A 26597-nucleotide genomic window follows, 5' to 3' on the forward strand; every position below is an offset into this window, starting at 1 on the left:
TGTCGTGTGTTGGTCGTGACTATCTTGAAGCCAGAGATATACAGCGTGGCGTGCTGACGTGTGGAGACCTGCTCCAGACTTCATGGGTGCGGTGAAACGTAAAATCACCAGCGCACGCTCATGCAAGCGTACGTACACATAAGCACCGAGTCGTTATTCCTAGATTGTCGAATCCAGGTGGCCGTAGTCGAGCCCTCCGAGCGCGACGCAACGCGAACCGTCGCCAGCAAAATACGGGGAAATACTGAGCCAGGAGACGAGGAGGACGACTAGTGAACTTGGCAGCGCTTTGTGCACTGCTTGCATTTCTCGGGCGGTGGATCCCTTTGGAGCGTGTTTGGATACTAAGTGGTTTGCACGCGGCACGCTTCCCTCTGTGGTTGCTCCTCAACGGTCTATCCGTTCATCGCGCGCGCCTATTGGGCTCCGTTACTCCTTTTTCGGGTTATTTTGCTTTAGAGTGCACCAAGTTGCCTCTAATACCGAGTTCATTGCCACAGCGTAGCTTTCGATTCTCTTATCCTCTGCAAGAGTAACACCACCACCACATCTATCACGTCTGTCACAACAATATATTTGTATTTTTTTCGCAGCACAGCAATTCTTCGTTCCGAATTTCGTCGCAAAGCCACGTTTCAGTTAACGAAATAATATCGGCGTCAGAGTCCTTAGCTGCTGCACAAATTTCATTCTTCCTGGACTGGAGGCTGCGCACGTTGGTAGAAAACATGATCAATTTTCTGGGGTCATCGCAAGTGCTCTCGCCCCTGGCTTTTTCATAGCTACCCGAGGAAGCAAATAATCGACGACCAGAACAAAGTTGCCGCGAAGAAAAGCTTGCGACACTTGCGGTATTAGTTACGGATATGGATGGTCTGATTTCATGCACACCATCAGTAATGTAGTCATAACCGTAGCATTTCTCATTAGCAAAAAGTTTGTTGTAACGCAGGTGAAAGGGACAATGAAGCTCTTTGGCGAAGTTGGTCAGCATCACTCTAGTACGGCGAGTATTGACAGAACAATCTTCTCGCATAACGACTTTGCTTCCTTTGAGCTTGTGACGTTTTGAAAAAAAACCATTTCTTTCACTTTGTACATGAAAAATCAGACTATAATCGGACAATCTTTATTAGCGGATAAACGGCAAATTTTTTGTGCGCGCGCAATGTTATCATCAGACAAGGTTAGGCCCAGGGACTGGTGAAATAAGCGCAAGACTGTTTCCTCAGTCTGCTGCTTAGTTTCAGAGGAGTTGTCTGCAATACCAAAAAATAATAGATTGTCCCGCTGAGAACGACCCTTGGCCTCCTTGAGACGCGCACGTAGCCCAAGCATGTTATTTTGCACTTGCTTTGTAAGTTGATTTGTTAATGTTAGTTCGCGCTGGACGTTATCTGTACTAGATGACCGAATTTCGACTATTTCCAGATGTTCCGATATATTGGAAATGTCTTTAGTAGGCGAATGCTGTTGTTTCTTGAGCTCTTGGATGCCACCTGACAAAGCCGATTGCAGAGTTTCAATGCGAATCGAGCGTTCATGCATATCTTTAATCACTTTATGAATTTCAGTAAGTTGATCATCCTTGGGTCCCGGGTTTTGTTCGATATCACCACATATTAACAACAGAAGTTCACAAAAAGGCACTGAGAGGGCTTCTGGGCATGGAAGCAGCACAATACAAACGTTGTCAGATCGAAAGCTCATACATGGTAGTCTGTTCAAATAACTCACCTGAAAAACATAGGAAATCACGAATGAGTAAATGCCTCTGCCGATGCTTCTATGCCCACTGCCGGAGGTATGCATGTGACCCAGTTTTAAAGTTGACACTGATGTCGCTGATGTCACGGTCGATGTCAATCTTGCTGCGGCACGTGCAAAATCATTTGTTTCGAATGGCGAGCTCCGATGAGATAAACTGCAGAGCATCGTGCGCTGGCTTCTATCCAGGTAGGTGCTGTTGGCAGCCACCGGGGAACTCACGCTCCATGGATTGTATACGCTGAGCGGCAGCGATGCTCCGGCCTCGGCTGTACTCAGGCACTCAACAAGCAACTGAAAAACATAAGGAATCATGAATTAGTACATGCCTCTGCCGATTCTTCCATGGCCACTCATGAGCACAGCTTGCGTCAAAGCCTTGTGTGGCTTGTGATCCAGCTTTCCACGGCAAAGCCCGATTCCGCACCCAGAAACCGAAAATTGTCCACTTAGGAAAGGCGATGACAATTTATTTAGCGAGAATACATGAATCTTGGTGCTTGTGTAATTCTTTCTAGAGCTATTGCAAATGCTTGCAGCAAAGAACGCACAAGCCACAAAATCGTGGCACCACCCCATTCAGACCCAGAAATTTCTCTTCCTTAATCAAAAAAGCCCGCTGCGTAGCAAATCCAGAACAGCGCAATATGAGATTCTCAAGTGTTTCACAGGAGCCACAAGCCGCGCACAGTGGACTGTCAACACCCCTTTGTGTTGAAATTGTTCACCCACCGGCACAGAGCCCAGTTTTCGTTTATGTAACAGTGCTCCGGAACGACGAGGCAAGCCACTGCCACAAACACGGGGAGGGAGCAAGGGAGGGAGCAATGCGTTCGCCACACGCTGATCTGAGTGGTCTTTTAATAGGTGTCGGTGTATAACCGTACGACCGTTGTCCATTGTACATGGAATTTCCGTACAGTCACAATCATCATCGCTGCAAGACGAAGCAAGGCGATGTGTTACTTCATTACCCGCAATGACCACGTGTGAAACAGTGCAATTAAAAATACCCCATGTGATAGAATATTGCTGGGGGATTTTGTGATGGTGCATATAATAGGAGAAGTACTTTGGTTTGGGCTAGTTGGTTCATAGTGCTCACATAGAAAGGGCAATGCAAAAACTGAAGATGCTACCTGGCAACGCCACGTCAGCCGTTACCTACAAAGGCACCTTCAAGCTTTAGTGAAGGATAATCCCTTTGTCATCCGCAACTCTGAGGACTTCATGCTGCACCTACAAGGTTTGACATCTGTCTCTTTTAACGGTTTTTCGGTCGACATTGAGGAACTTCATTATTATGTGCCACATGAAGGACTGCAGCAGGCTTTTCGAGATTGGGTTCAGGAATATGGTAAACTTCAGTTCTCAGGTGAAGCATGTGTTTCTGCTGATAACTTTGCTAGACTCTTAGAGTTCTATTTGTCTTCTACAGTTGGGAATTTTGATAAGTTTTATGTTCAAAGGAAGGGCATGTGCTTTGGTTCAACTGTGGCTCCTGTGTTGTGTGATCTTTTCTGGTCAGTCTTAGTTGCCGCATTCAGGATAAATTGCAAGCACCACAGGTTGTCTAGACCTTTACGTATCTGGATGATTTTCTAGTAATTTTGAATGATGTTGATGACCTTGACATAGTCATCTATGACGTTTTGCATGTGTTTCAGAGTGAAAGTCAAGGCCTGAATTTTGCGCATGAAAAGCCTGATAAGCGAGCGTTGCGATTTCTAGACATTGGCTTGCTTTTTGGCGATAAGCACATCTGTTGGAAGTATAATCCTAGATCCAAGAAACCCTTGTTACGTAATGACAGCACCCTTTCGAAGCTTGTTAAGCGAAGCATTGCAGTGAACTGTCTGCATTCAACCCTGAATAAGTCGTGTGTACATGTCATTTCATCTAGCTTTAATGCACAGGTTACCAGATTGAAGCAGGCGGGTTACCCTCCTGAATTAATTTCTGTGGTGTGTGAGACCCTGCTACGGAACATGAAACGCAATCTAACTAAACGAAAAGATTGTAGAAAAAAAAGCATGTGCAAGTTATCCCTTATGTTCACAAATTCTCGCATAACTTGAAGAGAATTGCATCGAAGCATGACGCGCAAGTTGTATTGTCCGCGCCCTACAAACTCTCGAGGTTATGTGGCATGGCCTACAGAGGAAAACGCCCTGAGTGCACAACCAAACACAAGAACAGGTTCACAGATTATATTTCCAATGTAGTTTATAGGTTTCCCTTAAGTTGTGAACTTGAGTACATAGGTCAAAGTGGCAGGTGTTTTAATGAAATGGCGAAGGAGCATGATTTTAATGTACGCAATATGACCAGTGGTTTTCTGGCTGCCCATTGCAGGCTTTGTGGCTGCTCTCCTGACTTTAATAGCACTCGGTTTTTAAAATGGGGAGGGATAAGATAGAGCGCGAGATTGTTGAGGCTTTCTTCATTCTTGAAGCAGGTGAAAAGTGCGTGAGCAGGCCTTTCATATCCTTGTCTGACGCTAAAATTAGTCATCTTAGAGGCTTTCTTTGATTTTCTATGTCATTTGCTTTTCATGACCTGATGCATTTCACTCAACACGCTTGCGCGAGTTCCTTTGAAGATTTTATCGTTTGAAGTTTTTATCGCTGGTCAAAACCAGCCCTCTTTTCTTGCTTCTATACCTCCTCTCAATCACATTTTAGGCACATATATATGCACAGGTGATGGGAATAAACTTTCAGTTGTTAGTCAGTGCTCTGTCTCTACTGTCCTTTTTTTTCCCGAGTTTTTGCGCTGCCCTTTCTTAGTGAGCATATAATAGGGCTGCCAGCCTCCTTGCGAGTGTAATCAAATGGTGGTTTTGAGACGTTAAACCCCACATATCAATCAATCAATCAATCAATCAATTAAAAATGTAGACATTGCGCGACATGTCAATGTTTTTCGGTGCATAGATAAGTAACTCTAAGGGCAAAAGCGTTTATCACGCTGCGCTGACAGTGCAATGCACGAAAAAGCGGGCGCTTCCTACGCTTTCTTAAGACAAAATGGTGGTGGCATTTATCCACCGCCTTGCATTCTACACAATACGGCCTTCGACATTGTGCGCGCACACCACGCGCTTGCTATGTCAGAGGCCATCCTTTTGTTTTCTAAGATAACCGCCAGGTGGCACTCAAGTCTGACGCAGCGTAACGTCCCTAGATGAAACAAGTTTTGAAGGTAGCGTCACTCATTGTTCTCGAGCCATCCTCCTCACTCTTTCGCTTACCTCTCATTATCTCGGCCATCCGCGTCTGTGATTGGCGCATTCTTTGCACGTGTGCCTGCAAATGGCTGACAGTCCTATTCTTTATTATGCAAAAGGTTCAAAACAAGCACGCATATGGCTCCAGCTGGACTCTCGCCGTGAGGAAAGACGAAATCGTAGCCAGGACATAAACTGAAGAGGAGGAGCACTTCAGTGTGCGCCAACTCTGCCAAGATTGTTTCGCGGTGCGCCTTCAATGCAACACCGGGTTTTTCAACAATGCTGAGTTGCCGTAAAAAAATTGCCAGATCCCACGTACAGCGTGAATCGATCATATGCGAAGCACGAATGAGGAAGGCTGACATGTCACTTTAAAATCAGCACAGTGTTAAGAGGCGGAGGTAAACTAAGCCGTACATGACTTCTTTGTGATAATGATGATCATGTTCAGATGTGTCATTTACCTTCGTAGCGACGCTACACTAGCAAATAGGGAGCACTCTGTAATCTGACGCCAGGCCCGACCGGCGCTACCAGTGTCCGTCGGCGCTTCCTCATGAAGGAATGCCAGGCGAGCGCAAGCGCGCATGCGTCGAAGCAACGCAGTGCGGCGCGCACCTACGAGCATATGGCGGGCAGATCGGCACCTCGCGTGGCATCGCCGGCGTGACGCGACGAAACAAAGTGTGCGCCGGGATACGTCGAAGTGGATTGACGCCTTGAGTGTGGCATGTAGTCGTGTTTTCTCATGACACGCATCTCACGATTATCATGTTTGCACCAGTCAGATACCTTCGTCATCCATTCACGTCCCATAAAACCAAATTTGGTATAAGTGTAGCTAGCGAAACGGCCGCGAGCGCATTGTGAGCGCGGTATGTACTCAAGTTTTTACATTACACGCGTGCCATGATTATCATGTTTGCATCAGTCAAACACCTTCGCCATCTATTCACGTACCGTAATACAAAATTTTGTATATGCGAAGGTAGCAAAATGGCCGCAAGCGCATCATAAGTCTGGCATGTAGTCATGTTGCTAGATGACACGCCTGTCATGATTATCATATTTGCACCAGTCACATACCTTCGTCATCCATTCACGTACCAGAATACCAAATTTGGTATATGCGAAGGCAGTGAAACGGCCACGAGCGCATCATAAGTGTGGCATGTAGTCATGTTGTTACATCACACGCATGTCATTATTTTATGTTAGCGTATGTCGCTTGTGTTCGTTATGCAGTGATGGCTTGTGTTCGTCATGCATTCATGTTCGTCATGGTTTCAATGTGTTTCACCCATGATAGTGTTCATGTCAGATGAGCTCCTGGATACTTGTAAGTGCGCGTATGATCAATGGGAACCGAATTAATGCAGTAGGTTTCATGTGAGGTGTTGTGTTTACGTGTGAAGGATATGACCTTGCATTAGGTGAGGTTTAGGGGCATATGCCATTTTTCGCCCCATGAACTAATGTTGTCAAGGTCGTGTTGTAGCGTGATTGCGTCGTTAAGGAAGTGAAGAAGGTTATAAAGAACGTAGTCGTCTGCAAATAGGCGCAGCTGTGATTTAATGTTACTAGGAAAGTCATTCACGTATATAAGAAATAATAGAAGTGATAAGCTGGCGCCCTGGGGAACACTGGAAGTGACAATGGTAAGGGTTGATTGGAAATTGTTAGCAGTGGTAAACTGAACGCGTGCCGATAAGAAATGCTCAAGCCATTTTATAAGGTTTGGGGGGATACCAAAAGCGGGTAAATTGATGAGCAGATGCTAGTGGGGTACGCGATCGAAGGCCTTGGAGAAATCTAAGAAAATTGCATCTATTTGTACGTGATCATCCATTCGCAGTAGTATGTCATTAGTAAGTTCAGTCAGTTGTGTTTCGCAGGAAAGATACTTTCGGAAACCATGTTGAAAAGGGTAGAAATAACTGAATGATTCTAGGTAGGTCATACGAGTTGATGCTATAACACGCTCAAGTATTTCAGATGGAACACTAGTTAAGCTAATCGGGCGGTAGCTAGCGGGGCTTTCGCGGCGGCCTGCTTTAAAAATGGGGACTATTTTAGCTTTCTTCCAATCATCTGGCAAGGTTCCTGTGTTTAAAGATTGGTTAAATATAAGGTACCAAAATTCGCTAGAGAGTGCTGTAGTGTTCTTTAATAATTTAGAGTTGATTTTGATTACCTTTGGCGGCACCCCAAACAGCAGTACAACGTCCGCTCCCGGGACGTGGGGAGCAAAAGCTCCCGCACGCGGACGTTCACGATGAGGAGAAACTGCGAGCACGTCGCAGCTGGCAACGGTGAGCTTTGAGACACTGGTCGGGAAAAGGTCCCTTGCGGCTATGCTGTGCACTCTCACGATGGCCAATGGGCCTGGTCGCAAGAGTTAGGGCAAACCTCGTCCGCGTAGGCCATCGGCAAGTGCGGCTTGGCGTGGTGCGACCACTTCAGCCACTAGGCACGGCTGTTGGCTTAGCGTACAGTACCGAAGCTGACACTCGGGTAAACACGCCCGCCGGGGATGCCTAGACACCCAGGCAGGCTAGTCTGGCGATTCCCAAAGGGGACGCGGACGAAGGAAAAGCACGTGCTTACCGGGCAATGGCCAACAGAGGAGAGACCCTTTCCGGCGCGCACGTGACTTGGCCTGGCTGATTCTCGTAGCCCCCGATAACACGCGCCACTGCCAAGCGTGGCGCCATTTATCGCCACGCGCCGTTACCAGAGCACGGGACAGGAAAAGAACCGCCGTACGGAGGAATGCCCGCAAATCACTCGCGGGCACACCACATATCCCCACAAAACTCAGACAAGGATGCACTGGCCAAACACACGCGATTGACAGCACACAGGCAGAAGTGGCAACAGCACCTAGGTCCTGTCACTTCCAAAGCCTTGAAAAGCTTAATCTCACACAAAACGTTGCCAATGGTTCTAGCAAGCCAGCTGAGCGTTTCAAGACAACCGATAAAATAGCTTAAAGCTTTCAGCGATAATCTTATGCCTTTAATTTGCGTAAATGGCGGAAACCTGCAAGTAAACATATCCATTGAATTTATATGAGATATACTGACCTACAATATTTACCAGAGATGACCTTTAAAAAAGGTGATCATTCAAATGTTTGACAGCGTGTCACAGATTGACGACGTCTGTTGCAGTTCCCTTGGACAGCACTGCTGTGCGAGCAATGACGGTGTCAATATCAAAGAACGTTTTGAATATTATGTGAGGTCTTTCACCATGAGTTTGACGTAGACAGCGTTATTTGCTTATTTTCTTGTATTCTGCTTTTTGCAGTGAAATGGATGAGGAAGGGGAGGAGGTTCAAGAAGAAGGTCTGCAACGGTTCCTGCGTGCCGTGGCCTCAAGGCGGCGTGAGAGAGCTCGCGCACTCGCTTCCTGGAGCCTTGCTCCGAAGCACGTTGGTCCCGAGCACCGTCTCATCGGATGCGCCACGTTCATCAAGAACTACAGGTAACATCACGTGACGACACCCTTTATGTAGAGTAGCGCGCAGCTTCGAAGGTCGGGAAGCACTTCCTAACGAAGCCATGAAACTCATTGCAATTACTGAATTTTATTCTAATATACTCTACAGCAACAAAGGCAATACTTGAGGAGAGGTGAAAAGCACAAAAAAAGAAAAAAGAAGAAAAAATGAAATAGATAGTAAGGTAAATCCGAACCACAGTTCACAATTTTGATCTGCTGCATTACGGATCCTTTCGTAATTGTTTAGGTCTGCATTGCAGGCGGAGATTTTGTGCCAGTCGAACGTAGTAGGCCCGTCGCAAAAATGATAAGATTGTTGGTGGTAGGCAGGATTGAGAGCTTGCATTCCTCTTTGGGGGGAGGGGTATTTCGGGTTCTACATAGATTAAACAAAGCGTACATAGGCCTTCGGAACAAAGCGTGTGATGTGCGTGATTGAAGATTATAATTACGTCGAATGAATCACTAGTAGGAAGGTGATGTGCGAATACTGCCAGAGGTGATGTGATGGGAATGTTTGGTATCGGTATTCTTGCTATCATTTGTTTTCAGTCACATAAATTCGCAGGTGCTTGCCATCTCTGCCCCCCCCCCCTCATGTACCTATGGTAAAAATATGACCTTAAAAGATAGCAGTTACTAGCGTCAAAAAGTTTGCCAGAAGCCGTAGGGAAGGCTTCATGCTGGTGGGATGATGGTATGAGCAAACCATAAATACGAATAGTTACCATAAAACTCAAGCGATATAGAAAATAATCGGTGTTACTTGACTAAATAAAGACGTTTTAATTTCACTTATAGGTGGATTAAGTCCGGTATTTTGAAAAATGCCGAAACTGGCGCATGATTGCTTTACTATTGGCCGGGACAAATGTTTTAGTAAACAAATATTTTGGAGAGATATGTCCACTGTCTTCGAGCATACAAGGCGATAATTGGGGCTAGTTGGTTCATGTCTGTGTTTGAATTATGCGCTATTTTAAAGGCAAAGACGAAAAAGTCGTAAAGACGAAAACAAGTTTGCGCCTAGTCTCTTTTACTTCTGTGTATCTCTATACGCCATCGTTGTCATTTTTAAACAGTGTACAACAAAAAATAAGTTTTTGAGAAGTGCACATATATGAGAACAACTTGAAGAATATTGTCATGACACTGTGTCAGTGATCACAAGGAACATGACAAAAGTAGAGAAAGAAGAAAGAACTGCATAAAACGAAAAGGCAAAAAAAAAATAGGGAAGACGACGAAGAAGGGCGCCAGTGCACGCGGGATTTATAAGGCGGGCGCGTGCTGAGAAAAAGCGCGCGTGGACCAAGGACAAGATGGCGGATAGTTGAGGCAGTCCGAGTTCTGCCCGAGAACTGCAACGCGACGAAAGCCGCCCCAGTTTCAACCTCGGCGAGCTGCCGTCTTTCTGGTTCCGGTCGTCCAGCTTGCGGGTGCTGCAGTGAGCAACCGGTACAGGTCAGCGTCACGCCACCGACCTCGAGCGATCTCGGGATAGCAGACACCCGTCTGCCACGTCGACGGCGCACGGGCCAGAGTAGTCTTGGTGGGGCCTGAAGTTCCTTCCGGAACCACGAGCTCCATCACCGAATGGTGAAGACTTCTTGTACGTCGCCTCGCTGACGGAGTGCCCTTTTCACACTTGCAGGAACCACAGCATGAACGCGGTGAGCGACGCTCGGGTGTCAGCGACCGACGCCTTGCATGCTGTTAGCCCTAGAGACGTTAGTCAGAGCGTGACTGCGCGTGGAACGTAGCCATGTTAGGACTTACCTGCTGTGTTTTGGGGACGCCTAGTTGTTTCTTAATATTTTTAGTGTTTTGTGTATAATATTTATGTTCTTGAGTGTAAAAGAAAGGTTGCGTGTTTTTACGTCACATCGTGTCCGCTTCATGTGTCTATCTCGCTTTCCCAAACAAGACATGTTGGGTGACATCGTGACACGCTGGAATAAACCACGTTACGGTAGTTATCATGTCAGTTCGCAGCTAAGTGGCTAGATCACTGCAGCATGTATAATTACCTACTGTGAATAACGGTTTTCCGGTTGTCGCTACCCCTTCTAGCAGTGGCCTGGCCCACACCACTCCGCAACTTTTTATCGTCCTCGGAAGAGAAGCAACCAGGCCCTTTTAGACTGATGCACGAATAAACTTGGTTACTGGTGTGAGGTGCGTCAGCTGAACTAGCATGCTTGTGTTGCTATGACAAGCTTGGAAACAAGCATGTGCATTATGCAAAAAATAACTACCCTAATGTGTCAAGTAGGCATCATTGCGAACGAGAACGTCCTAATTAAAATGCACAGTCGGACTACCTTTCAGTAGTATTGATTGATTTGTTGGGTTTAACGTCCCAAAACCACAATATGATTATGAGAGACGCCGTAGTGGAGGGCTCCGGAAATTTCGACCACCAGGGGTTCTTTAACGTGCACCCAAATCTGAGTACACGGGCCTACACCATTTCCGCCTCCATCGGAAATGCAGCCGCCACAGCCGGGATTCGATCCCGCGACCTGCGGGTCAGCAGCCGAGTACCTTAGCCACTAGACCACCGTGGCGGGGTTTTCAGTAGTATTGAAAGCGGTTTAAGTTGTTAAGGCAGAATGTTCGTGTACAGTGCGAGAACGACCAAGGCAGAAGAATTCAGAAGAGGCACAGACAAGGGCCGTTCTTGCCAACACAGAGATTTCGTCGAAGCATAGTTTCTAGCTAACTAGCAAAGCGATAGGAGCATTACACATTAAACGCATGATGCGTGCGTCAGTGTGGCATGGATGTATCTTACGGACAAACAATTCGCCCATCTTCTCAGCACGATTTTCATTGGGTGATACGCTAAGTAAATTGTCCTATTGAATTTGAAAACTTGAAAACTTCAAGTGTGCTAGAGAGGGAAAACCAGAATAGAAGACTACTCGACGAATTCAGATCGTCCGGTGTTCTGTTCTGGTGTACTGTCGCAAGCACAGTTGAAGTTTCCCGAATGTCTTACCAAATAGCCGCAACACACGTTTCTCGAATTTTATAACTTTTGTGCAAATTTGATGCGTTTTTAAATGCGAATAAGCTTTTTCTCGGGGCTGTGTTCATCCCTCGGCGAGCGTCAGCTCGGCCACTGTGCATACGTCAACTCTCCGCCTCTCCTCACGTGATTGAGAGGACGTGGAATGGGGGAAGCGGCGGAGTGCTGCCTCCGCTTCTCTCCAGATTATCTCTCAACCACAGCTGTGTGTTCGTATATACTTATGTGTGCGCTGGCTGCGTCGCATTCTCCTAGCCACACTAGATGTTCACTTGTAGCACACGCATGGTAAAAATTGGACGAGCTTTAAGCTTCGCCTTCAAGAGTCGAACGCGATAGCGAAACCCGGCCCCTAGTGCGCCCTTCAACCGCTAAGTGCATACTTAATATTATGTTTTGTTCCATACACACACGCACACAGTAGATCGTACCTGCGCGCGCGGGTGAACGGTAAATGCAGGTTTTTGATCTAAAGCAAGGGTCGCATGACTTCCGAGATACAGGCCGTGCGCTCGCCATCTCGGAGGTCATAAAGAGTCTCACAATGCCTCAAAGATAGCAGCACATTATCTGGCCTTTGCTGTTTGCTTGATCAACGCCTCTGGAAAGGCATGATTTGTTTTCTACTAGATGGACATAGTTGTCCATTTTTAAAGCTGTTTGAAAGTTCTTTTGTGTTTTTAGCGGCGATGGCTGCACTATCCTGACCTTATTCGACGTAGTTTGAGGCTTCCCAAATGCGCCTACAAATCGCTGAATGGGCTCGTTTTCGTCGTGACACCTGCCGAGCAAAACGCGTTAAAGAGGCCCTAAAACACTTTTTCAAGTAACCATGGAATGAATTCAATAGAAAAACTTACTGACCCAGGAATTCATCGCCGCAAAAATTTCAGAAATCCGTCCAGTACGAGTGGGGTTACAAAAGTTTGTTGCACGCTGCAGTTGCACCATCTCTCCTCTCGTCCAAACGAAAGCGCTCGTATCTAAGCAGGGAGGGGTGGCAGGGACAATAAAAAAAAAAGAATACCGCGCCTCATGACCTTGAGCACTTTTCCTTTTCTTGGAATGCGCGGCTTTCTCAGTGTGATTGCGTGCCCACGCGTGGACACGTAGCGGCCTCCCGCAGGGATCTCTCTAACACGCTTTTTCGCTCACAGACGCACAGACTATTTTTCACTCACAACCAACGGGTCCAACGCCGACGGGGGGATTTCTGCGATACGAACTCTCTAACGCTATCGCGTTAATACACAAAAACTGGGGGGGGGGGGGGGGGAGGGTAACATAAGCGCTATGCAACATATATACAGCTCCACACACGAATGAAACTTGCCTCGAAACTTACAAATGGAAACACAAGTGAACACCAGCGCTGCTCCGCATTCTCACATAGTTTCCTTTAGTAAGAAAGGGTTATTTTTGTGTTTCATTTCTTTCATATTCATATGTTATTCAAAGAAAACTTTTTAATTGCGAGCAGCACTCGTCTGAGTCCCTTCTCTTCTCGCGCTGCATCCAAACTTACAGATGAGGTTGGCTAGAATGACGCTGTGATAGAGTGTGTGGGTTATATATAGTTTTGACTTTGGGGTGTTTTTGAAGGTGAACGAAATTTAGATAACAATGGCAATCGCTTAGGTTGAGCGTCCCAAAACCGCACTACGATTATGAAAGGCTGAAGGAGATGACATATTCTGTTTCGATGACTTCGACTTCTTTAACGCACGCATACTGCCTGCATCAAAATGCGGCTGCTGCTGTCGGAATTCTATACCGTGACCTTCGGGTCAGTACTCAAGCGCCATATGCACCAGACCACAGCAATGTTGGTGGATGAGAAATTTTCTGCGTTTAACTGATTGAGAGCACTGGAACAACAATCAGGCTCCTCACCTTAAGTTCAGTGCAGCACATTGCAGATAACAAGTCGCCCTGCGTCAATGCACAGAAATATTGTAACCGCACAAAGTTGATGAAACTAATGTTTGAAGTCCCATAAATATATAACAAGATACTGTGCATTCCATACAAAGCATCTTCGCGAGGCTAAACAATGCTGACACCTTATTTTTTTTTCAGAATTCCAGGAACTAGGGTGTGCTTCCTGTCGCTGCTCGCCGTGCGAAAAGGCTTTCGCCAGCATGGAATTGGCAGTTACCTGCTTAAGGTAAGCGCAACGTCGTAGTGCCCCAGTATCGTAAAGAAGTGAGGGAACAGTGCATTGCCGAAAAGGACTTCCATGACTTTTATTTCTTCTCTGAATCGCTTGAATGCGCCCAATATTAACTATAGTGAAGCGCATTTTCTCGCACAAGCATCGCTGAAATTCCCCTGCAGTAACATTTCCGGAAAATCATTTCCTGTAAACCTGACGTTTTGTGCTAGTTGGTAGATTGCATCAAATGGTGTAGTAGCGGTAGCACACACTGATGAGGAAGACACAATGGCACGACCGCTTTGTTCAAGTCTGCTAGGACTACGGCATCTTTTAATGACTGGTTTCTTGATTTATCGGAAGGTCGTTAGCTTATAAAAGCTAAGAAAAAATATTAAGTCTTAGGATGCCGACGTAAACATTTTGTCTCCGTGCCTGTGAATAAATTTTCCATTTCTCTCACAGGATCTCTTCGTGTAATTGTGCCACTTCTTCCAAAGTGTTTACATGTTTGGGAAGTTCGAATGTTCAATGCCACTCGATATAGCTGTGATTCTGCAAATAATTGCGTAGAGTGACTTGAGCACATTTTACGAGCTCGGGTAGATCAACTACACCAGCGCGCTACAGTAGCGGATCGCGTTGTTCTGATTTTACGCTGCTCTTTGCTGCACCTCGACTTCATGATATAGATTTAACACTTCGGAAACAAAACAGGGAAACTTACTGAAGGAAAGATGTCACACTAAAGAATTAAGGGCACTTTGAATAGTTCTTGCATGTTTATTACAGCTTTCAGTTCGTCAGTTATTCATTTAAACAAGTTATGTTGAAATTAAAATCATACCCTCTAAAATGCCGTGTTTTTAAGGTGTCGCACACAAGTTCCGGCAAACGGCCCGAGAGAGAATGAAAGGAGCGTCATTACGTGCTGGGTATGATCAGCTTAACGAAGTCGTGTGGTGCTACCAGTGGTAAAACTTCCAGAATTTAATAGCAATTACCTTCTGATAATTGACCAAGTCGAGAGAGCTGGCAGAAAGAATAATACAATGATATTTTTCGATAAAATATTGCTTTTCTACACTAGGCTAATTTTCGCCTCGTCTCTCTCAGCGCAACGTAAAAGTTGGCAGATCCCACGTGCAGTCAGAATCAATGATATGCGAAGCACGATTGAGAAATGGTGATATGTCAATTTGAAATCAGCTCAACGTTACGAGCTGGAGGTAAATGTTGATGACTTCCGTGTCATGATTATCATGTTTTGATGTGTCGCATACCTTCGTCATCTGTTCGCGTCACGTGACACTAAATTTAGTATATGTGAAGCTAGCGAAACGGCCGCGAGCACGTCATGAAAGGCCATATATATACTCCAATGTAGCGATGACGCACGCGCACGCTGCGCACAGCGACGCTTCGTTAGCAAAACGCGAGCACTCTATAGTCTTACGCCAGGCACTACCGGCGCGACCAGGGTCCGTCGGCACGGCCTGATGACAACTGGCGCGAAATGCGGTGCGCTGCATTTGGCACCGATGCGTTACCCAGACAACACTGCGTCTCCCTCTTTTCGTGATGGAGGGACGCTGGACGTGCTGAAACGAGCATGCGTCAAAGCAACGCAGCGCGGCGCGCGCCTGCGAGTGTATGGCAGGACCGGCGCCTGGCGTGGCAACGCCGGCGTGACGCGACGAAATGAACGCCGGGGAGCACACGCACCATGTCACGTCAAAATGTATTGTCGCCTTGACTGTGGCATGTAGCCATGTTCTCACATGGCACGCATCTCGTGATCATTATGTTTGCACCAGCCACATACTTTCGTCATCCATTGTGGTCACGTAATACCAAATTTGGCATACGTGTAGCTAGGGAAACGGCCGCGGGCGCATCATTAGCGTAGCATGTAGCCAATGTAATAATATATGACACGCACCTCATGTTTATCCTGTTTGCACCAGTCTCATACCTTCGTCATTAATTCACGTACCGTAATACCAAATTTGGTGTATGTGACGCTAGTGAAACGGCCGCGAGCGCATCATAAGCTTGGCAGGTAATCATGTTGTTACATGACACGCATGTCATGATTTTCATGTTAGGAACTGTTGCTTGTGTTCGCCATGCAATCACGTCATACCATACAAGTTTTGCATCATGCCATGCGAACGAAACCACCGCAAGAGCTGCCGGGCCATGAAATGTAAATCAAGACATCCATGATATACGTATCATGATATTCATATTATAACTTGTCAAATATGTTCTTCATATGGTCACGTTATGCCATACCAAGTTTGGTATCAATACCGTTATCTAAACGGCCAGGAGAGCTAAATATCGTTGGCGGATAGATAGATAGATAGATAGATAGATAGATAGATAGATAGATAGATAGATAGATAGATAGATAGATAGATAGATAGATAGATAGATAGATAGATAGATAGATAGATATATAGATAGATAGATAGATAGATAGATAGATAGATAGATAGATAGATAGATAGATAGATAGATAGATAGATAGATAGATAGATAGATAGATTACTGTTTAATTGATTCATTTACTGCCGTAATTATTGTTTGTGCACATCTCAAAATGCCTTCTGCCAAAATAAAAGGAAACAACGCAGGTAGAGTGCGGATGCCTCCTTCATGTGATATCTTCAAACACGCGGTATATGAGAATTTCGGCGACTTTGAGCGCGTCCATCTATCTATCTGAGAAATGCTTTCGCGTTTAGAAACTCTACTAGTGAAGATTCAGAAGAAGGCGTGGCATTACCTCGTACATTTGATTGTTCTGATCTTCACTCTCGTCCAAAAAGTCCGCAGTGAAATAGTTGAAGGTGTAGCATTTTAAATGCGAAGAATTTCTTAGCGAACTTCGACGACCTTGACCATATATATATATAAATATATAGTGTGGTAAAGCCTTTGAACAGTGGGTCATCCTCTTCAGCGCCTTCTAGTGGGTCGCCCTTTTTCTTAAGAAGAAGAGCAGCTCGTGCAGAGAGTCGATCCCCGCATTGACTGTCGCTGTCGTGAATCATCGCTGAGTGTCCGTCAATAAACCGCTTAACAATTTGGTGGAGAGTGCTGAGAGTGCTGTGCCCTTCAAACACCTTCGGTCAGCATTCGATGCCCTTGGAGCTTCGATCCCGTACCGTGCCTCCAACCATGTACCAAGACGCCGCCCAGCAAACCCTTCCTCCTACGTCGCCGCCATGTCCCGGTGTCCCCCGCATCCGCGACCCTCCTGTGTTCACCGGCGCGGATGGCACCGACGTCGAGGACTGGCTTGCCATGTACGAACGTGTGAGCGTCCCCAATCATTGGGATGAGGCAGCTAAACTAGGTAACCTGTTCTTCTACCTTGCGGGTGTGGCCGGAATGTGGTACAATAACCACGCATCTGATTTCCCGACTTGGTCCGCTTTTAAAACCGCTGTCGTCGACGTGTTCGGCCGCCCTGCTGTTCGTAAGCTGCAAGCTGAACAGCGTTTACGTGAACGAGCCCAGCAGACCGGTGAGTCCTTCACAAGTTATATCGAGGACATCCTTGACTTGTGCAAGAAAGTCGACCCGAACATGTCAGAGGCTGACAAAATCACGCATGTTCTAAAAGGCATCGCCGACGATGCCTTCACCATGCTCCTGGCAAAGAACCCCCGCACTGTGGCAGAAGTCATCATGTTATGCCAAAGTTACGACGAGCTGCGGCGGCAGCGCTTGATGACCCGTCGTCCGCCACCACGTGATGCTGATCTCTCGGCCTTGTCAGCAGTTCCAGACCACGCAACCTTGCTCGCCGAAATCAAGTCGTTCGTGCGTGAGGAAGTTGCCCGCCAGGTCTCTCTACTGGCTTTTGCTTCCCCACAACAAGCTCAACAGCCATCAAATACACTTCTACCTCCGCTCCGCCGAGCCATTCAGCAGGAAATCGCGGAGGTCGTCCCTGAATACCACCAGCCACCTCCTGCATCTGTGCCACTCAGCTACGCCCAAGTTGTTGCCAGGCCGCCCCCACCGATTTCTGTCACTGTTCCGCTAAATTACACCGAAACCGTCGCGAGGCCCCAGGCCTTTGGAGAACCTGTCTCGCCTACATACGCCGGCGTCACCCACGTGCCCCGAGTGCCGCCTACCATGCACTCATATCAGCAGCCGGCTCGCCAATCGCGTTCTGCGACATGGATGCGACCAGCAAACCAATGGCGCACTGCTGATAATCGCCCCATCTGTTTTGCTTGCGGTTGCGTCGGTCATGTGGCACGATATTGCAATCGTGTGCAGCAACCGCAGGTCGCCTTCAACTTTCCCAGCCAGTCAAGACGCTCTTATGACCAACCGCCGCCTATGTCACCGTCGTCCCGCCCCGTTCCGTCTACCCGCCGTTCACCATCTCCACGACGTCGCTCACTGTCACCGATGCGGCCACGTCCACTCGAGGGCGACCAGGAAAACTAGTCGTCGCAGTCCACGAGGCAAGGGCTGCGACGCTGTCGAACTGCGGAAGCCCTCAGGAAAGCCCGTCGAACGTGATAGACGTGCTTGTGGATGGCGTTCGTGCATCTGCCCTTGTAGATACTGGAGCCGCCGTATCCGTGATGGACGAAAAACTTTGCCGATTACTGCGCAAAGTGACCACGCCGCTATGCGGGCTCTCCCTCCGTACAGCCAGCGCCCAAAGAATTCACCCTACAGCGATGTGCACAGCCCGCCTTATGATTCAGGACGTGATGTATGCGGTCGAATTCATCATAATTTCTTCATGCTCTCACGACGTCATCCTAGGATGGGATTTTCTCTCCCGCCACGACGCCGTCATTCATTGCGCACCAGCAGAAATAGAACTCGCGCCATTCTCTTCTTTGACGCCGGCCGACAGTCCATCCGTTGCAAGCAAGTTACTCGTCAGAGACGACACTCAAGTGCCTGCAAACTCATCCGTTGCGGTGTCGCTCTACTGCGCAAGCCTTTCTGACACCGCTGCACTCCTCTCGCCATCTCATCGTGTTTTCATAAGAAAAAGCTTGCTGGTTCCTTTCGCGACCGTCCAACTCACTCACGGCAGCACCACTATTTTTGTTGTGAACCCATCTCCGTACAGCGTTACGTTGGTGCGAGGAGAATGTCTCGGCAGCGTGGAACCCATCGAAGACGCGCAAGTTATGGATCAACCCGATGACGTGCACTACCCAAGTTCCTGTACGCTTGGTGCTGTTTCGACATCTGCTTCATCATCCGATGATATATTCGGTCCCTGCATACCCGACGACCTTACGCAGGGCCAGCGTTCCCAGCTTTTGGGCCTGTTGGAAGAATTCCGCTCTTCTTTCGATGTCGCTCAACCTTCTCTCGGCCGCACATCCACCGTTACGCATCGCATCGACACAGGCGCACAGCCACCGCTGCGGCAACGTCCATATCGCGTATCTCCCACAGAACGCCGTGTAATCAACGAGCAAGTCGACGACATGCTTCGCCGCGATGTTATTCGCCCCTCTAGCAGCCCCTGGGCATCTCCTGTCGTTCTCGTCACGAAGAAGGACGGTTCTGTGCGGTTCTGTGTGGACTACCGACGCCTCAACAAGATCACTCGTAAGGACGTGTATCCACTACCGCGGGTAGATGACGCGATCGACAGCCTGCAAGGAGCAGAATTCTTTTCATCCCTCGATTTGCGCTCAGGGTACTGGCAAGTACCTATGGCTGAGGACGCTCGACCAAAGACCGCTTTTGTCACCCCCGACGGCTTGTACGAGTTTAACGTTATGCCGTTTGGGCTGTGCAATGCGCCCGCCACCTTTGAGCGCATGATGGATACAGTTCTGCGTGACCTTAAATGGCACACGTGCCTGTGCTACCTCGATGACGTCGTCGTTTTCGCTCCTGACTTCTCGACGCACCTTCAACGCCTTCGGCATGTTTTAACGCGTCTGAGAAACGCCAGTCTGCAACTGAACCTAAAGAAGTGCCAATTTGCAGCTCGGCAGCTGACAATACTCGGCTACGTCGTGTCCAAGGACGGAATTCTCCCTGATCCAACCAAGCTTCGGGCCGTGACCGAGTTCCCCAAGCCGACATCCGTGAAGGAACGGCGCAGTTTCGTAGGACTGTGTTCCTACTTTCGGCGCTTCATTCGAAACTTCGCGACTATCATATCGCCGCTGACGAAGCTTCTCGGAAGTAACGGGCCTCTCCATTCGTGGTCATCACAGTGCGACGACGCTTTCAGAACACTTCGTCGTTTGTTGACGTCGCCTCCCATACTCCGCCACTACGACCCTACGGCCCCTACAGAGATACACACGGATGTCAGTGGTGTCGGCCTCGGCGCTGTCCTTGCGCAGCGCAAACCAGGGTTCCCGGAATATGTCGTGGCGTACGCGAGCCGTACGCTTACTAAAGCCGAGACTAATTACACAGTCACCGAGAAAGAATGTTTGGCAATCGTCTGGGCCCTTGCAAAGTTCCGACCTTATTTGTATGGTCGCCCATTTGATGTCGTCACCGACCACCACGCACTATGTTGGTTGTCGTCATTGAAAGATCCCTCAGGCCGTCTCGCCCGGTGGGCACTTCGCCTGCAAGACTATGACATCCGCGTGCTGTACCGCAATGTAAGGCAACATGCTGACGCCGACGCCCTGTCGCGCTCTCCCTTGCCTGACGACAATGCCAACAACTCAGTGTCTCACCTTGCCATTTCTTCGATTAGCATTCATGCTATTGCTACTGAACAGCGCAAGGATCAATGGATTGCCTCACTGATAGACTTGCTGACTGATCCATCCACTCCATCCACTCGCGCGTTGCGTCGTCAAGCCCACCATTTCGCCGTTCGCGACGACCTCCTCCATCGACGCAATTACAACGGTGACGGCCGCCAGTGGCTACTAGTCATACCTCGCAGTCTGCGCTCTGGCATATGCGAATTCTTTCATTCTGATCCGCAGTGTGCGCACTCCGGGGTATCGAAGACTTACCACCGCATTCGCCAACGGTACTTTTGGCGCGGCATGTACCGCTACGTGCAGAAATTCGTTCGCTCCTGCATAGAATGTCAGCGCCGCAAAACTTCAACGCACCTCTCGCCGGTAGGTCTGCAACCTCTACCTTGCCCTGCCAGGCCGTTTGGGCGCGTTGGCATCGATTTGTATGGGCCACTTCCACTAACGTCGGCTGGTAACCGCTGGGCCATTGTTGCTGTGGACCACCTCACGCGATACGCCGAAACGGCCGCTCTTCCCGCGGCTACAGCGAGCGATGTGGCTTCCTTTCTGCTCCAACGATTCATCCTGCGACACGGCCCACCCCAGGAACTGCTCAGTGACCGAGGCCGTGTCTTCCTGTCTGAAGTCGTTCAAGCCATTCTCAAAGAGTGCAACGTTGTTCACCGCAAAACTGCTGCTTACCACCCGCAGACGAATGGCCTCACAGAACGCTTCAACCGTACGCTGGGCGACATGCTCTCCAAATACGTCACCGCCGATCACACAAATTGGGATTCCATTCTACCCTTCGTAACCTACGCATATAATACCGCCCCTCAGAGCACTACTGGCTTTTCACCCTTCTTTTTATTATATGGAAGGCACCCGTCACACACCATCGACACGATACTTCCGTACAGGCCAGATCCGTCTGAGTGGGCACCTATTTCTGCTACAGCCAAGCTTGCTGAAGAATGTCGAGAGCTTGCAAAGACCTTTACTGCGCATGATCAAGAGCGGCAAAAAAGCATTCGCGCTGACGCCAGTACTACTGCACCCACATTCCTCCCTGGAGCGCTCGTCTGGCTCTCGATCCCTACTACTGCAACTGGCCTATCCTCAAAACTATTGCCTAAATACGAAGGCCCCTACCGTGTCGTCAAATGCACTTCCCCAGTCAACTACTTGATTGAACCCATCGAACAATCTTCGGACATGCGTCGTCGAGGACGCGACATTGTTAACGTGGAGCGCCTCAAGGCCTACCATGACCCGCTCATTGTAACCAGCTGTTAGGTCGCCAGGCGGCTCCCTTTTCGTACCCGGGGTAATTGTGGTAAAGCCTTTGAACAGTGGGTCATCCTCTTCAGCGCCTTCTAGTGGGTCGCCCTTTTTCTTAAGAAGAAGAGCAGCTCGTGCAGAGAGTCGATCCCCGCATTGACTGTCGCTGTCGTGAATCATCGCTGAGTGTCCGTCAATAAACCGCTTAACAATATATATATATATATATATATATATATATATATATATATATATATATATATATATATATATATATATATATATATATATATATATATATATATATATATATATATATATATATATGCGTGTGTGTGTGTGTGAGACTTCAGCTATCGTGGCCGTTTCGTTTTGATGTTGGAATCTATACCAAAACTTGTATGGCATAATCTGATTATATGACGAGCATAAGTGACTAGTCATAACATCATAATCATTGCATTTATGTCGATCGATGTGCGGGGTTCAACGTCCCAAAACCACCATACGATTATAAGTGATGGCGTAGTGGAAGGCTCCGGAAATTTTGAGCACCTGGAGTTCTTTAACGTGCACCCAAATCTGAGCACACGTGCCTACAACATTTCTGCCTCCATCAGAAATGCCGCCGCCGCAGCCGGCATTTGATCCCGCGACATATGGGTCAGCAGCCGAGTACCTTATCCACTAGACCACCGTGGCGGGGCCCATGACATGTATGCCATGGAGGTCAAGATTTACATGACATTGCAAAAAACTGCTATTGTGTTGTAACCTCAGAGCCAGGGCATGCTTTACAAATCCTCTTTTCCGAAATGCCAGCGGTCAGCCTCAAAACCATGCGAAAGAGCGCACTACCATAAGGTACACGCCCACATATACAAGTGGTTCGCGGTTACACATGCGCAGTGGCGAAAATTCGCTTATCACCGCGACTCGACAACTACGACATGTGTAGCCTATCGCGATATGAACCAGCATATAATATGACATGACTACATGGCGAACACAAGTGAAAGGCCCTTACGTGGAAATCATGACATGCATATCGTGCAAGTCGTGACTGCGCACCACGCTTATGGGGCGCTTGCGTAAGTTTCACTAGCTTCACAAATGCCACATTTGGTATTACGTGACGTGAATGGATGAAGAACGTATATGACTGAAGCAAACACGATAATTATGATATACGTGTCACGTAAGAACATGACTACATGACACTATTATGATGCGCTGGTGGCCGTTTCGCTGGCTCTAAATACACCAAATTTCGTGTTACGTGATGTGAAGAGACGACGAAAGTAAATTACACATCCAAACACTATGAGCGCAGCGTGTAGTCACGTTTTGCATGACACGCTTGTAATGTAAAACATGTCTACATGCTGGGGTAATGTGCACACGCGGCCGTGTGGCTAGCTTCAGATATACCCAAACTTCGTATTACGCGACGTGCATGAATGACGAAAGGAGGATACGGCTCGTGCAGACATTATAATCATGATATGCGCGTCGTGTAAGAACATAACTAAATGTCATGCTCATGATGCGCTCGTGGCCGTTTCCCTGGCTTCACATATACTAAATTGTCACTCATATTTGGACAACGAAGGTGAATGACATGTTCAAGCATGATAATCATGGTATGCGTGTCATGCAAAACATCACTACACGCTATGCCAATAGTGCGCTCGCGGTCGTTTCGCTAGCTTTACTTATACGAAATTCGCTAATACGTGACGTGAATGGCTGACGAAAATATATGACTGGTGCAAAAATGATAATCATGACATGCGTGTCACGAAAGTACATGACAACATGCCACGATCATGATGCGCTAGCAGCCGCTTCGCTAGCTTCACATATACCAAAATTGCTATTACATGACGCGAATCGATTGCGAAGGTAAATGACCCGTCAAAACATGGTAATGTATATGCATGTCATGTAACACATGACTACATCCCACTCTCGTGACGCGCTCGGAGCCGTTCCGCTAGTCTCACATATACCAAATTTGGTATTGCGTGAATTGAATAGACGACTGAGGTAAAATACCGGTGTCAGACTCTGCCTAGGCGGCGCTCCGAAAAACACTGCCACCAGGGACCCCATCAACGCGCCGGCCATAAATGGGTAGTGCAAAAAGAGCCGTCCGCAAGCGAACGTGCATAAGCCCTCCTGTTTTGTCGGTCTTGAGACGCGGTTTCTTGAAAAATCAAATAACTGGCAAGTTTCTTCCATCGATCCAACCTCGCTTCAGGAATGTGAGAAGCTCATCAAAGCGAAATGCGGGCTCAATGCAAAATATGTTTCAGTTATTTCAGTGTGCTGCGATTAAAGTTCAAGCGAGCATCCTTTGACATCGAGTTCGAGGAAAACACTCCGCCATGCGTTCTGTAATGTATAAATGCGTTAATCTTGGGTATATACATGATGCCAAAGCAATAAAGTACACTCTAAGGCAAAAGGGTGGTAAAGTGGTGTGTGGTTCGTTCTTTTGGGGACTAATGGGGCTCGAACAACCATTATTCTTTATTGGGACTAACGGCACCAGGTCTAACAGTTAGTCCCCACAGACAAGCTCAAGGTACTAACATTTCGTTTTCACATTTACGCCTTAGTGAGTAACCGTTAGTAAAACGATTAACCTCAAGGGACTAACATTTATTCCTCACATTTGCACCTTATAAAGCAACTGTTAATCCTCACACTTACACCTTACCGGGCCACCGTTAGTCCTAACAGTTGCACCTTGCCGGACGAACGGTTGACCCACTGAAATACTCCAATCGGATGAACCTAGTGTTCCCAGTTCAAACATTTTTTTTTGTTGATTTCCCGCCAGGCCCAATACTTTTTTCGCCTGTTTTTCTGCGCAGTGCGCAACCAATTGCGCAGAAATGAACACGCGAAAAATTAGTTAGCCATCTTAGTGTAACTGCTTTCGCAGTCACGCCAACAACGAAAGACAAAAGTGAAATATCGAAATCTATAGTTTTTCTACATACACATGAAGTTTCTCGATTCTGCGAAGTGAATTCATGGTGAAGTGTACAAGTCCAGTCTCGTTGTCAAATCTTGTTCACTCCTTGTGGAGCTCCTATGACAGAATCGATAGATGACAAGCATTGCAGACGCCAGCACACGCAGCACTCTGCCTGTTGTGTTCCCGCGGCTGTAAGTACAATAATATACTAAAAATAGACGCACGTGACAGAAAATGAAGATACACGCATATGACAAGTACGTGCAAGTTATTATAAAACGTGTGTAAAATATGACACACAAACACCTTTACCTTCACACCTCGCACAGTTCTTCTGAAGCTGCTCTGACGAAAGAGATGGATGACAGGGATCGCAGACACCAGCGCACACAGTCTTCAGCACGGTGTGTGCCCACAGCTGCACAATAAGTATGTAAAGTAGTGAGTCACATGTGACAGACAATGAATACAAACGCATATGAGAAATACGTGCAAGGTGAAATGAAAACATACGTGAGATATCACATCCTAATAATTTCACCGTCATGTTACACATCGTCAAAAACACATTTCAATCCCCGTTGCACAACAGCTTAGGAGCGGCGGCCGCAGCCACAACTCTTCGAACCACCGTGCCGCTAACAAGTCGGCGTGTGCTAAGCGAGCGACGTCATTCAGCTCGAGCAAGGGAACGCGAGACCAAATACGGCGCTGCACGCGGAGTGTCTGCCGCCAGCGAACTTCAAACAGGAGAGCGAGCGTACGCGTGGCCGTCGCCACGAACACCGCTGAGCTGGTTTGGATCTAGCGCCGAATAAATCAACGGTAATGCGGCTCTTTTGCACAAACTCGAGCGAGTGCAGCGCGCAAACGCGAGTCCACCGCCGCGGCCAACGGACGGCACCGAGCTGCTTGCGACCGACTGACGGGAAAACCTACTGTAAAGGCGACCAATTTTCAGTGTGTTCCGACGCTAGCGAAAGCCCCGCCAGCCCGTGCAGGTGCACTTACAGAGCGCGACGTACTACAACCAAGCTCTTTACGAGAACCCGCAAAGTGTTTTCGACAACTCCAAACACAGCGACAAAGTCTCAGCCCAACCTAGTCAGCCCGGAGCTCAACGCGGTGGCGAAGACAGACGAGCACTCGATGAGCGAGCGTACGAGAGGCCGACGGCAATGGCGGCTACTTTCCAGGCGGTCGCAAAGCACAGGCGAACTGCAGACGCCGAAGCTGACCTTCGCGATGCATTTCGTGCGTGCGATATACAACACGACCGAGCCCGTTGCCGGCAAGCGCGATCCGTACCGGACACGCGGCAAGTAGAGTAGAATAAAGAATGATAACCTGCTAGACTCTAGCGCTGTTTTCTGCCCTGAGTCGGACTGAAGAATATATCTGATAGGCCTGTTGTCTTCTCGGCCGCCATATTGGCCTTCCCAACTTTTGCTGTCGTGTGTTGGTCGTGACTATCTTGAAGCCAGAGTTATACAGTGCGGCGTGGTGATGTGTCGAGACTTGCTCCAGACTTCATGGGTGCAGTGCAATGCAAAAGCAGCAGCCCACACTCATGGAAACGTACACACAAGCACCACGTCGTAATTCTTGGATCGTGTAATCCAGACCGCCGTGGTCGAGCACTCCGAGTGCGACGCACCGCGAACCATCTCCGGCAAAATACTGGGAATGACCGAGCCAGCAGAGTATGAGAAGGAGGGCTGGTCACCTTAGTAACGCTTTTCGCGCTGCCTTCAATTTCGGGCGGTTCATCCCTTTGGAGCGTGTTTGTAGAGTAAGTGGTTTCGCGCGGCACGCTTCCCTCTGTGCTCCTCAACGGTCTATCCGTTCTTGGCGCGCGCCTATTGGGCTCAGTTACTCCTTTTTTGGTTAATTTTGTCTTAGAG

The 26597-nt window shown here is 47.9% G+C and overlaps 1 protein-coding gene across 1 annotated transcript in view; it reads left to right on the forward strand.

The window, feature by feature from the left end:
- LOC119180815 (uncharacterized) overlaps positions 1 to 26597 on the forward strand; it is a 318155-nt gene that overhangs the window by 184131 nt on the left and 107427 nt on the right. Inside the window, exons 6-7 of the mRNA XM_037431955.2 lie at positions 8312 to 8488; positions 13620 to 13707. Coding sequence (XP_037287852.2) covers positions 8312 to 8488; positions 13620 to 13707 — 265 coding nt within the window. The remainder of the gene's footprint in view (positions 1 to 8311; positions 8489 to 13619; positions 13708 to 26597) is intronic.

This window comes from Rhipicephalus microplus, unplaced genomic scaffold (assembly GCF_043290135.1).
Source record: "Rhipicephalus microplus isolate Deutch F79 unplaced genomic scaffold, USDA_Rmic scaffold_14, whole genome shotgun sequence".
NCBI lineage: Eukaryota > Metazoa > Arthropoda > Arachnida > Ixodida > Ixodidae > Rhipicephalus > Rhipicephalus microplus.